General features: G+C 38.4%; 1 protein-coding gene across 4 annotated transcripts in view; it reads right to left on the bottom strand.

Moving 5' to 3' along the window:
* The window catches only part of ESR1 (estrogen receptor 1), a 393,643-nt gene that overhangs the window by 204,021 nt on the left and 175,963 nt on the right, over positions 1-13,659 (bottom strand). For 2 of the 4 annotated variants that reach the window (XM_079939174.1, XM_079939175.1), the window contains exon 3: positions 10,717-10,913. In XM_079939174.1, coding sequence (XP_079795300.1) covers positions 10,717-10,913 — 197 coding nt within the window. The remainder of the gene's footprint in view (positions 1-10,716; positions 10,914-13,659) is intronic. The other 2 variants (XM_079939176.1, XM_079939177.1) reach the window with 1 other exon arrangement.

Below are 13,659 nucleotides of genomic sequence, written 5' to 3'. Positions count from 1 at the left end.
TTACATAATTTTCAAATGAAATCTCTCATTAGGAACTCTGAAGTGTCAAAGGAACAAAACAATTATGAATTTCAATTATCTTAAGAAGTATAACTTATCTTCTGTGGTGTATAAGGAAAATATTGTGTGCATCACTTAATGAAATATAGTAAAGTGTGTGTAGGATTCTTTTAAATCACTCTGCTTGGATTTGAATCACACAAAAAATGTATATTTATAAATGTAATCTAGCCACTCACCCCTGGGGGATGATTTAAGAATTTCTTTACTTATTCACTCCACACTTCCTAATACATGATTTTGAAACCGCCAAATGGATCGGATAAAGATGATGTTCCTCTGGATAAAATTTAAAATCCATGTACCCTTTCTCAAAGAAAACAGAATAGTACCTATGGCAGAGAGAAATTATAATTTAATAATTAAATTGTTTACTTCTTTGTTCCTTTATTTCTTAGCAACTGAAAAAATGAAATCTCTTTTTTACTTCAGCTAAAGGAAGACGAAAATGTGAGGAAAATAACAGAAATATTTCCCCCACTATATTCTCTGTTTCTCAAGTAAAGCACTACTTTCCTTTAAAAATATTAAATCTGCTCTAAAACTCACACATGAGCAGAGAATTAACATAATTCCAAAAAAAAATTTTACAAAGTGGATGGCAGATCTATGAAACAGATTTTTCTTGAGTGTTGTTATTTTTCAGTCAAAAAGCCAGGCGAGCAGGTTACAGTATAACCTGTGTGCACAGTTCTGAAATAGCAAAGTATAATACATAGTTCAGAAGTGATCAGACTACATCTCGAAGTATACGCTTCTCTGAATGAGTATCAGAGAATCAGCCCGTTCTCTCTGAAAGGATCTAAAAGGAAATAGCATTTTAACGGTATCAACAGCAGCTTTCTATGAAGGAAAGGGAAATTTAGGCAGGATTAGGCCACGGGACGCCATTGGTAGGTTTTGTTAAGAACAGTGTTAGCACATAATTTTGAGGGCTAGTTAATGCCCTTTGAAAATGTGCCTATTAAAGCCTATCTATAATTTTTGTGTGAAATTAATGCCGCTCATAAACAAGGCTTTCTAATGGAATTGTTGATAAGCTTAACCACTATATATGGGCACAAAGTCTACTACTTTAATGGAAATAGTCAATGCCAGGACCAGGACAGAACCATTTAGTAGGGAAATTGGAAATTTAACTTCAATCAGATGGACAAAAAAAGGAAAAAGAATGCTTGAAGTGGTAGCATAAAAACACCAGCGATTAAAAACATTTGGAACCTTTGCTTACCCTTCAAAGGCATTTGTTGCCATGGTTTTTAAAGACCTCTAAAAGCTTCAGCTGTGTCCACAAGCACCGCCAAGAAATAGGGGCTCTAGACTGAGTTTATTTGTCAGATGCATTTTGTCTTAATTATCTCCAAGATAAAGATTATTTGGCTGAAGGATAAAAAAAGAACAGCCACTGTCATTTCACAGGTAGAAAGACTATGATTTTGCTTTTCTGAGCCAGTCTTCAAATGCATGCATTCATGTGTGCACACACCTCTAATTTTCATACTGGAGCATTAAAGAGTAACTAGCACTTAAAATTGGTAATAGGGATGGCACTCTTACATGGAAGGAGGTTTTCAAGTCTTAAATTTTAGGGTTGTGCCTTTCTTTTTTTCTCCGTTGACAGACAGGAGCCAAACATCTGGCAGGTTTACCAATAGCTGGAGGTAAGACTTTTCTTTTAAAAAGTTTCATTATAAATTCTTTCATTTGAAAATTACATGATAGCTCATATGTATACACCCTAAAACTCTCCTGCCCTTTGGCCCCAATTGTCTTATTTCTCTGTTGCACAATTTGCATTTTCTGGGTTAGAAAAGCTGTCTGTGGACTCCCATAGTATTAATAATTGGGGGTGGGGGGGAAGCTTGCTTTTTTATTTGAACATGATAAAAATGCTTCGATTTGTTCCTGCCATTTACCATTTGTACAGCTAATGTGTTGGTACCAGCATGTTCTCAAATTGTAAGATCCTGGAGAGCAGCATTTGGCCCTATTGGGCTAATTTGTGATTTTCCTGTTTAGAAGGGCCTTGAACATACACGTTTAATAATGAGTGCTTCTTACAAGGTTTTGGTAAGATCCAGGAAACTCATATTATCATGAGAATCAAGAGGATGTTTCTGGAGTTACTTCTTCATTATTAACAACGGACCACCTTCAGGACGTAGTTAAACCATTCATTTCATCAAGTTTCTTTAAAATTAATTGAGGAAATCGATTCCAATTCCCACTCCTGGACTGTCTGCAGGGTGCTGCTTCTGTTTCTGTAGCTGCTGGATAATTCTATCTGAATGTCCAGCTATCACGTCAAACTCAGTACGTCTGGAATTTAATTTTCTCTACCCCTATCTGTTTGGCCTTCCTGTTGATTTTCCCAGTTCAGGTGATGACACCAGCATCTTCCCTCTGTTTTTGAACCTCTTTAACTTTCTTCTTTTCCAGATACTTCATATTGAATCATCTTAAAACAATGTAGATTCTTTCATTATAATATCCTTCATTCTATTCCTTTTTCCCATTTCACAAATACCAAAGTTCAGATTTTTAGTAAGTCTAAGGTATGTGACGATCAGACAAATTCATCCTCGTGCTTTTAGCTGCTCCCTTTTCTGGTCTCTCCTAAATGCCTCTGGCAGATTCATCTTAATTAAAGACTGCTTTGTCATATCTCTCCCATGACTGAAAAAATGTAATGGCTTTTATGTTGCTTAAAGCAAACTGATCCTAACCATCCTTTCATTCTTGTATTTATTCATTGAGTGACTCCTGTAATATGAAGCCTCGATTTGGGCCTTGCCTTTGGGAGACTCACAGTCAGTAAGAGAAAGACACACATACACTAATACAAGCAGACCTCAGAGATTTTGAGGGTTGGGTTCCAGATCACTGCAATAAAGTGAATATCACAATAAAAGGGGTCACATGAATTTTTTGGTTTCCCAATGCATATAAAAGTTATGTTTACACTATACTGTCATCTATTGTTCGCAATAGCGTTACGTCTTAAAAATGTACCTGTCTTAATCAAAAAATACTTTATTGCTAAAAATGCTAACCATCATCTGAGCCTTCAGCGAGTAATCCTTTTGCTGGTGGAGGGTCTTGCCTCAATGTTGATGGCTGATAACTGATCAGGGTGGTGGTTGCTCAAAGTGACAATTTTTTAACATAAGACAACAATGAAGTTTGCTACATCGATTGACTTTTCCTTTGACTTGAACAATCAGAGGCTACTATAGGGTTATTAATTGGCCTAAGTTTAATATTGTTGTGTCTCAGGGAATAGGGAGGTCCAAGGAGAAGGACAGAGACGAGGGAACAGCTCATCAGTGGAGCAGTCAGAACACAACATTTATCAATTAAATTCACCATCATGTATGGGTGCAGCTCATGATGCCCCAAAACAATCACAATAGTACCATAAAAGATCACTGATCACAGATCACCATAACAAACATAGTAATAATGAAAAAGTTTGAAATATTGTGAGAATTACCCAGATGGGATACTGAGACATGAAGTGAGCAAATGCTGTTGGAAAAATGGTGCCAACAGACGTTCGATGTAGGGTTGCCGCAAAACTTCCAATTTGTAAAAAACGCAGTATTTGCAAAAAGCAATAAATCAAAGAGCAGTAACAAGGTATGCCTGTACCTGCAATCCTAGGCAATGGGAACAAAGTACAGTCATCCCTCAGTATCCTCAGGGAATTGGTTACAGGATCCCCCTCAGATACCAAAATATGTGGCAGTTCAAGTGCCTTATATAAAATAACCATAGCATTTGCATATAACCTACACACATCCTCCAGTATACTTTAAATCATCTCTAGATTATTCACAATACCTAATAAAATGTAAATGCAAATAGTTGTAAATACAGTGTAAATGCTATGTAAATAGTTGGCTGGCACAAGGAAAATTCAAGTTTTGCTTTTTGGAACTTTCTGGAATTTTTATTAATATTTTTAATCGGGGGTTAGTTGAACCCACAGATACAAAGTGCTGACTGTAATACGGAGTGCCAAGAAGAAAGAGAACTTCTGCATTAACATCAGAAGTTTGATGACAATCACTTTGACTAGGACAAGAAGAAATTTTACAGGTAAATCCAGAAAGAAATTCCTAGCAAAGAAATGGGATAGTCATGTTTGAATAACAGTATGTAGTCCAGTCTAGAGGGTCTACCTCAGAAGTAGAAACGATGACTTTAAGACAACCAGAAAGATAGGCTAGGACATGACTGGGGAAATCCTTGAATGCTTGGTTGTCTAAGGATTATTCCATGGGCCCCAGAAGTCATTAAAGAATTCTGTGCAAAGTATTGTTATGATTAGTGATTTGCTAATGTTAATAGACTGTCAGTGTGCAGACAGGTTTGGAAGAAGGAAAACAAATGAAGGAAGTGACTTAAATGAAGAAGGAAAAAGGAAAAATTAAATTACTGCAACGATCCTGGTGAAAGTTAATAGGGCAAACTCGAAGTAGTGGGAATTGGATGGATAGACATTAAAGAGATAGACCCAACAGGATCACACAACAGTTCTGATGGGAACCATCCCAGGGAAGGACTGCAAAGTGAAAAGATGAGGATAACTACCTCCAAGCTTTTAAGTGTAGATGCCTGAGGGAATGGTGAGGGAACTGATATAAAAGTAATTAGGAGGAGTGGCTAGTGTCAGGGATATGTAGGCGTCACTAAGAAGCAGGGTTGGTACGGGAGCTAAACTTGGAAGATATTTACATAGCTGTTATACTGTAGGTCTTAAATACTGTTCCCTAGGGCTACCATAACAAAGTACCATAAATGAGTAACTTAAAACAACATAAAGTATTGCCTCACAGTTCTGGAGGCTAAAAGTCTGAAATCAAGGTGTCAGCAAGGCCACGCTCCCTCTGAAGGCTGTAGGGAAGAATTACTTGCCTTCTGGTGTTGCCAGCAATCCTTGCTGTTCCTTGGCTTGTAGATGCATCACTTCAATATCTCTTTCCATCATCTCATGGCATTATCCTCCCTGTCTCTCTGTCCAAATTTCCTCTTCCAATAAGAACATTAGTCACCATACTCTAGTATGACCTCATCTTAACTAATTATATCTGCAACAACCCTATTTCCAAATAAGGTGACATTCTGAGGTACTGGGGGATTAGGACTTCATCATATCTTTTTGTGGGGGGACACAATTCAACCCGTAACAGATATGTATGACATTGCTTAGGAAACTGGGTGGAGAAAAGGATGAGAAAGTGAAAGGAACAGAGGTTGCAAACTCTGTGGAATGCCTGCTTGTAGAGAGACGAAGAGGGAAAATAAAGAGGCAGAGAGAAGACAGCAAGCCCTCTGTTCTTTCACAGTTGATTTACCCAATTTCCACTGTGCATTTCTTGGTTTATGCTGTTTCACATTTCTGGAATTCTTCTCCAAACTTCTTAACGCCTATGAAAATCCTCCAATTCTTTCCAGGCCTATATCAAATATACCACTTGCATTAACACTTCTCTTGCTAGCCTTACCTGATGAAATAACTCTGTTCTCTGAAGCCCTCCAGCAGGTTTTATCTACTATTCTTTTGACTTCTTGCCACGTTCTATCATTTAACAGACGTGTGCCCACGTGACTGTAGACATGGGAGTTATAGCAACAAACAGGGCAAACCAGACCAGAAACCGGCTCTCACTGAGCTTCCACCCAAGTTTGGGCAGGAATATTTGAAGGTGGCGCCTGTTGCAGACAGATAATAATCAACCAAATAAATAAATCTGAAAGTTCATTAAGGGTTTAAGGGCCTTAAAGGAAAATAAGGAAGGTATTTAAAAAAATAAAAAACTAGAGGCAAAGGTTTGTAGGGTTATTTTTGGTGGGGTAATCAGGGGAGGTAAAAAGGGAACCATATATACTAAGGTCCTGAGAAAGGAATGTGTGTCGTGTGTTGGGAGAAGAGAAAGATGGCCATCGTGGCTGGATTACAGTGATGGGGAGAGAAGGAAGCGGGAATACGACCATGCAGAGTATTTTAAGGCACAGAAAGGAATCTGGACTTTAAGTGCAGTGAGAGTTTAAGTTTAAGACCATATGACCTGATTAATGTATCTAAAAGAGTTCTCCTGCTGTCACTTGGAGACTAGACTGCAGAAGAGCAAGTAGGGAAATGTGGAGACAAAAGACTTAGTATTTTGGGGTGCATGTACTGCCAGGATCAACTCTGAGATGTATCTCTGAAATGACTCCAAAGATAAGACAGTTTTGTAATGAGAGAGCGGCAGCCTCCACTTCTACCCCATCCTCTGGCCTTTTCTAGACAGGGGCGCATAGGTCAAGACAGAAGGCGACTGGAAATGGGAAACTTAGCATAAAAACGAACCCATCTTGGGCAAACAAGAGTGAATTCCTAAGCACAAAAGAACTAAGTTCTCTTTTCACAGACCAGCTGAACGGGCCTGAGGTTCTCTAGAAAGTCAGTCTCTGCTTACCCCTGGCAGCTGCTGAAGGAGCTATCCAGGGTGCTGGACTCTCACCCTGAAGCTTTCTAGGGCCTGGTGGGTAAGGACATCAGTTATCCTTGTCGGACCTAAAACCCCCACTGTGCTGAACCATAACCAGACTCCACCCTAATACCATGTCCTTCTGGCCTTAGCTAACCTTTAAGTCAACATGGGCCTGGGCCATATCTGTTAAGCATAGTGTTAAGCATCTTCCACAGATGCCTTAGAAAGAAAATATAAAGTGGCAGTGCAGCTAGGGGTATACAGATAGGTTTGAGCCTCCACTGTGCCTCATGACCATTTATAATATAAGACCATACTATGATCTTTATAATATTTATTTGTAATATTATGACCAAGCTGCGAGCTCCATGGAGTCCTTTTCCTTGTTCAAAGGTAGTACTTGGCTGCTGAACCTATAACCAAATCTCCTTATGTAACTCATCCAAGAGTCTCTGCCTACAACACATCTTAAGGAACACTGCTCCTCTACCTACAGTGATTAATAAATTCACAGAATATCCAATTTCACCCATCTCCTTTAAATCGTGTCCTTGACTTCACTTTAAAAAAAAAAGTATGTTCAACTGGAGGCCATTATTCAATTTCTTGAGTAATCAAGTTCATACACTAGGCAGGGGATGAAAATTTGTATGCTTTCAAGTCAAACACTTTACCTCTTCAACTAAACACTTAGAGCACTAGAGTAATCTGATGGATACTCATTTCTAGCTCTCTTCTTAAGCAACAAGAAAAACAGGAAGAGCTACAGCATCTTCAGAACTTTCTACCTGCAGCATGTCAGACCCTTCACTGTCCTTAAATAGGTTTGAGGGGCAGCGTGATTTATAAAGAGTCACAGAAGTTCAGTAAAACTTTTTAGTTCCAAGCTATCAAGACTATGACGAGAAAGACTCTATTGCTCTGCTGTTTTCCTTTTATATACGCAAACAAATCAAATAGATGGAAACGCCATTAAAGTCAAAAGGAAATAAATTACTTTGTTTTTACACAAAGAAGAAATATATGGCCCAGGAATGTCTTAGATGGAGTATTAATTTTGTTAATTTTTATTCACAGAACTCCCCAAACTCTGCCTTACCTCCTGGGCTTTACCCGCATACTCAGTCCCATTTTCATATGACTGAACACTCAACCTGCCCTTTTTCATTTTGTTCACTTGCAAAATTCTCCAGACAATTTTAAATCAGGAAACTTTCTCTGAGAGCCTGACTCAAGCCCCACCAGGAATAAGTGAAGTCTGGACTCCTGTAAAATCTGCACTCACCCTCATCTTGGTACTTATCACACTGTAATTTAATTGCTGGTTTATTTGTCCACCTCTCCTACTACCTTTAAGCTCTATGGGGGTAAGGACTATGTCTTTACTGTAATTGTATCTCCAGGACCTCACACAGTGCTTTGCTTAGTAGAGGCATTCAATGAACAAATTAATAAATTAGTGAACTTTATAATTTTTAAGGTTCCTCTCTATCTTTAAAAGTTCATAACTCTGCCTTGTTTCCAGGCTTCCTGCAGAACTTTGGACTCAATAGTCATCTCATTTAAGAAACCTTCTGTAAATGTCTTCATACCATGATAAGTAAGAAGTTTCTGAAGCCACGTAGAAATTGCACTTGTAAGCAGTTTATATGTACAACTTTCGAGAGTATAATGAAATCCTACTACTTAGTCTGTACGTACAAGTTAGATATCAGATACATACTTTAACTATCAAAGATAAGCAAACATTTTTTTGAATATTTGAACTTGAGATAAAGCCATACCAACAAAATATTTCTTTTTATACACTTACATTGACTTCATTTAGCTGTTATAAGTATTTTTTTCCTGTGTTTTCTGTTCCGATGCCTTAATGCCTAGAGACAATACTAAGTTCAGTGTGGTGTTACATAGCACACTCCTAAATGCTGAACACACATGAAGAAAATAATTTGTGAAAATTGTTCCTTGGAGGAAGATAGTTTCTACCTTCAATCTCAGTCTTTTTACATTTATAACTGACAATATCTTCTTTTCTTATATTCATCTATTGTCTTCCCTATCTGTATCATAGCACAGCACTTTATACTAACTTACTCTCTAATCCTATCGTGAGAACGTGTACCTTTGCCTCCCCAAATGAATTTCCCAAACAAATTCTAAATTTTGTGGGATTATGGATTACTTCTTACACATATTTTTATTTCCCTCAGACTATCTAGCACAGGTACAGAGCAAGTTCTCAATAAACATGAAAGACAAAACGTTAGATTTGGAAACCATCGATTCTCTTGTCGTACATTAAATTGGGAGTCAGCAAATTACGGCCCACAGGCCAGTCCTGGTCAGTTACCTGTTTGTGTATATAAAGTTTTATTGGCACACACCCATTTATTTACACAGTACCTATGGCTCCTTGCAGGCCACAATGCCAGAGTGAGTAGCTGTCACAGAGCCTGCATGGTCTGCAAAGCCTAGCTAGTTACTCTCTGGTCCTTTGCAGAAAAACTGCTGACCCCTGCTCTAAATCATTTTTCCAGGTGAGGGAACTCAGTCTCAGAAAAATGACTTGTCCAAGTTTGTAGTTGAACCTACCCACTAAATCTACCTCTGTCAGATGATTTTTCCATACCAGATTAAATGCTTGATAAAAATAATGGTATCTTAGATTATATAAAACTAACTGAAAAGAAGAATCACAAATGAAGACGGCTGTCAGAAGACCTTTAAGGGCTTATACTAACTTAAACCAAAATACAAATAGCACTTTTCTAAATTAAGATAGTATTAATATCTGCTAGTAAAATTAAATAATCTGTGTTGGTATGTATCTATATACAAAAATCCACTATCATATAATATTATACATTTTATTAAAATTCTAATAAAAAAGTCCCAGTCTTACAATAGATTTCTAAAAGATGGTGAAAGTAATACTTGTCAAAAAAAAGTGCTTTTAAAATGGACCAAGTTGACCTCACATGCTACTCTATTAAGATATGAATAGCCTTTAAAAAAATCCATCCACTGGCAATGAAAGGAAAACTGAATAGTGTGTATCATCCCCCAGCTTTCACCCCACATCAGGGCAGTGAAGAGCTACAGCAAAAAGTCCATGAGAATAGTGATTCATTCTCTAGTCAAAAGTGTCTGCAATCAGTACCTATTAATTTAGTAGACTCTGGTTTTCAACAAGTTACTTCAGTCTCAATTTCCATAGAGGGAATCACACAAAAACTCCATCAGAAATATTCTTAGTATTTATATACTAAACTTTGTTTAAGCTGAAAAGATAAAGGAATAAGAACAGAGAAAAATGGTCCAGTATTAAAACAAAAGGTTAATCCAGCTAGTTTGAACTGCTGTCAGGTCTCTGTTTTTGTCAAAGGATCTTTAGCATAGATATTTTAGGTAGTAAAAATGATTGTTTCTCCCAGGATATCCTATATAGACAATACAGCAACAATATAGACACTCCTGGAGTAGAAATGAAATGTAGCTGGCAGTCTATCAGAGAAACTGCACTTGGAAAACTGTATAAAAGAAAAGGATTGAAGCAAACACTGCAAATGACATAAATGAAGTCTTACAGGTGTATCCTTAATAACTGCTTGATACAGATAATACATCCCTTATTACAAGTCACCAGCCATTGAATCTTCTCAGTTTAGCAAAAGGTCATGTCATCCACTGAGACAACAAAGAGATGGAAGAAGAGCAAGAGAAGAACGAGTTAAATTAGAATTGGTCTGGAGCAAAGATCAGAATGCTTATCTGCGCAAAGCTAAGCTGGAGAAATAATTATATATGGATAATTCATATCACACTACATCACAACAGCCTAGTTGCCTACAACACATAAATATCCACCTGCCATCCCCCAATCATGGCATGGACAACATCTCAGAGACACAGCTATTGAAATCCTCTTCCTCTAGAGTTGCTCAAGACTGTTGGGATCTTGCCAAATGGAGGAAGCATAATGACTCAGCCACGACTACCCTGACATTTGCCAATTCCTTCTCCTGGGATCTTGTCTCTTCTCCATGTTTCTACCATAGATACTCGTGGACCTACTAGGTATTAGTGTTTTGTACAAATGGCTGATCACATGTCTTCCTCTGTTGCTTCCCCTCTTAGGATTAAAAAATGGGATAAGTTGTTTGCAACACACTATTACCTTGAATACTTCTCTTGAAGAAGGCCTTACAGCCCTCGCAAGACCAAACTCCATAATGGTAGCCTGAGGCATAGTCATTGCACACTGCACAGTAGCGAGTCTCCTTGGCAGATTCCATGGCCATGCTTCCCTTGTCACTGGTGCTGGCCAATCTCTCTCTGCCACCCTGGCGCCGATTATCTGAATTTGGCCTGGGGAAAAAAATAGGAGAAAAAAAACAAAAAAAACAAAACAAAAAAAACACAGTGAATCCATTAACATTAGAAAAGCAAAACATGCACTCTCCTCTAAAGAATAAGAGGCTTGGAAGACGTAGCAGATCCACTTTATTCTGACATTTCGAAATAATGAATCATAATGTAAGCTAATCTTCATTACCTCTTGCCGTCTGTTGCAGCAAAAGGGGTTTGCCTATTATATTAACCTTGAGGGGAAATTGTTTATTGCAAACTTTCTTAAAAAATGGACTTCCTACACCAGAATATATTATCCAGAAAATGACAAAATGAAATTAGCTGGTTTCTAATAGACTTAATCATTTTTTTAGGGATTCTCAATTAACCCAGAACCATTAGAGACCAATGCTCATTCCAATTCTAGACCACACTAAGGGCCTTTAGAAAATGGAGACAAAGCATAAAACAGCTGGAACATTTGAAAGTCAGATGAACTGATGAACAACATAGAACATGTATAGAAAGATAATTCAAATTTTTACATCATTGTTACAAGGTAACCCTGGGTATCAGTTGTTATGACTTGACTGTAATTTGAGGATAGTAGTCAATATTCAATATTCCTCTTCAAGAACATGTAGAATGAGAAGAACAGAGGAACACAAATGATTACACCAACGCTGAAAATTTTCAGGGAGGAAGCGTATCTCAGAAAAGAAACTGAGAAGGCACAGTCAGAAAGTTCTGGGAGAACCAAGGAAACGGGGAAGCAAAAAAGTTTAAAGAAGTAGAAAGCTTTAAGAAGGAGAGTGTGACCAATCGTGTCAAAGGAGCAGAAAAGTCCAATAAAACCAGGACTGATAAAATGAAGCTGGATTTGACAAGGAGGACACTTAGCAAGGAGTTTCAGTAGAGGGTACAAGCCAATCCAGTGGGTGGAGAGTGCATGGAACATAAGGAAATGACAATGAGTGAAGGCCATTCCTCTGAGAACTTGGACGTGAATGGGAAGAGAAAGAGATAGGGTTGTCACTAAAGAATATAAAGACAAAAAGGCGTGTTTTGAATGGAAGGGACCTGAGAAGGCCTCATGGAGACTGAAGGGAATGGGCCAGTAGGGAGGGAATGGTGGAAGGTACAGAGAAGGGAAAACAGAACAAAGTCAAGAAGGAAAGTAAAGCAGTTGGGATTAAATACACAGGTAGAAGGGACAGCTTCACTGAAGACACCTTGAAGAAGACAGGGAGCAAAGAGGTAAGGAAAGGAGTAGATGAGACTACGTTTGCATGTCTTATCTAACCACGTATAGGAGCAGAAATGACATTGACCCAGGATTTGCTAGGCATGTGCAACAGAATAAAGGTGGTATGAGAGAATTGGGGAGTATATAGCCAGAGCCCAGCACAGTGCCTGGAATGTAGTTGGCACTCAATAATACCTTGAAATGAATGGAGTGTTCCAGGGTATATAAGGGGGGAAAAAAAGAAGTAGAAAAATATTGGAAGGAAAGATGGAATGAAGCCTATGACATTTAAAAACAAAACCAAAATAAGATGAGAAAAAGTGAATTGAAGATAGAGCTGCCAGGGTCTCTCGGTTAAGGAAGCTCATGCTTCTTGCTTTCCGCTCCCCGCCCAAATAACCAGACCACCCTGACTGTCACCACTCCTCCCCTTCACAAGCCTGCCTCTCCTTTTAGCTCAAATTGTACAACCCTTCCCTGCCCTTCTCACTCATTAACGTCGCCCACAATTTTGCGGCAGTGGCTCTCAAACTACATTTGCCGTAATATTCACAAAATAAGGAGCTCCTTGGGCTGAGTGCGTCTGACTTTGCCAGTTTGTTCCATTCTAAATGACTTAGCTCTTAGGTTGGCAGCCATAAACAGGAGATCTTTATTTTTTTAATATCCTTAGAGAGAGCTGCCTCACAGTATTCAATTCTAGTTCATATTCTGTTACCCATCTCCTTCCATTTCGTCACCATGCCGTCAACGCTCCCCCAATAACCTCAAATCTTTCTACTGTTTGTTTACTAATGTCTCATGCACGATTCTAGTCAGCAGGTAGCAGCTGTGAAGATTTCACTACAGAAGCTTAGCACCTGGGGAGGGAAGGGGTGGTGAGCAAGCATGACACTGACAGATTCGATGTCTTATAAACATTAGTATTGACCCTCGGGAAGCAGCTCAGCACCTAAAACATAGCAAGCGTGCAATACACGTTTGTTGAATGAATGAATGAGTGAATAGTACGTGCATGGGCAAAAGTTCCAAGGTGTCAAGTATCCCCCACCCATCCCTGCATAATAAAATACCTTATTTTTTTTAAATTGTGGCAAGGTAAACATAATATAAAATCTGTTACCTTAACTGTTTTTAAGTGTACAGTTCAGTGATAAGTATATTCACACTGTTGTACAACCAATCTCCAGAAATTTTCCATCTCACAAAGCTGAAACTCTTTACCCCTTAAACAACAACTCCTCATTTCTTCTTCCCTCCAGCCCCTGGCAAACACCATTCTACTTTCTGTCTCCATGCATTGGTACTCTGGATACTTCATATAAGTAGAATCATATAGTTTCTGTCTTTTTTTGACTGGTTTATTTCACTTAGCGTCATCCGTGCATGAATTCCTCTCTTATCAGCCACTCTTAATCCCCACACGCTGGAAATAACGTATCCCTGTTCTGAACTCGATAGCAGGTTTTCCTTTACTTCTCTTCTGCTACTTACTACATTATCCCTCCTTCAATTGTA

Source organism: Stenella coeruleoalba, assembly GCF_951394435.1.
Source record: "Stenella coeruleoalba genome assembly, chromosome: 12".
Taxonomy (NCBI): domain Eukaryota; kingdom Metazoa; phylum Chordata; class Mammalia; order Artiodactyla; family Delphinidae; genus Stenella; species Stenella coeruleoalba.
The sequence above is the reverse complement of the archived record's forward strand: the minus strand, read 5'-3'. Positions and strand labels throughout refer to the sequence as shown.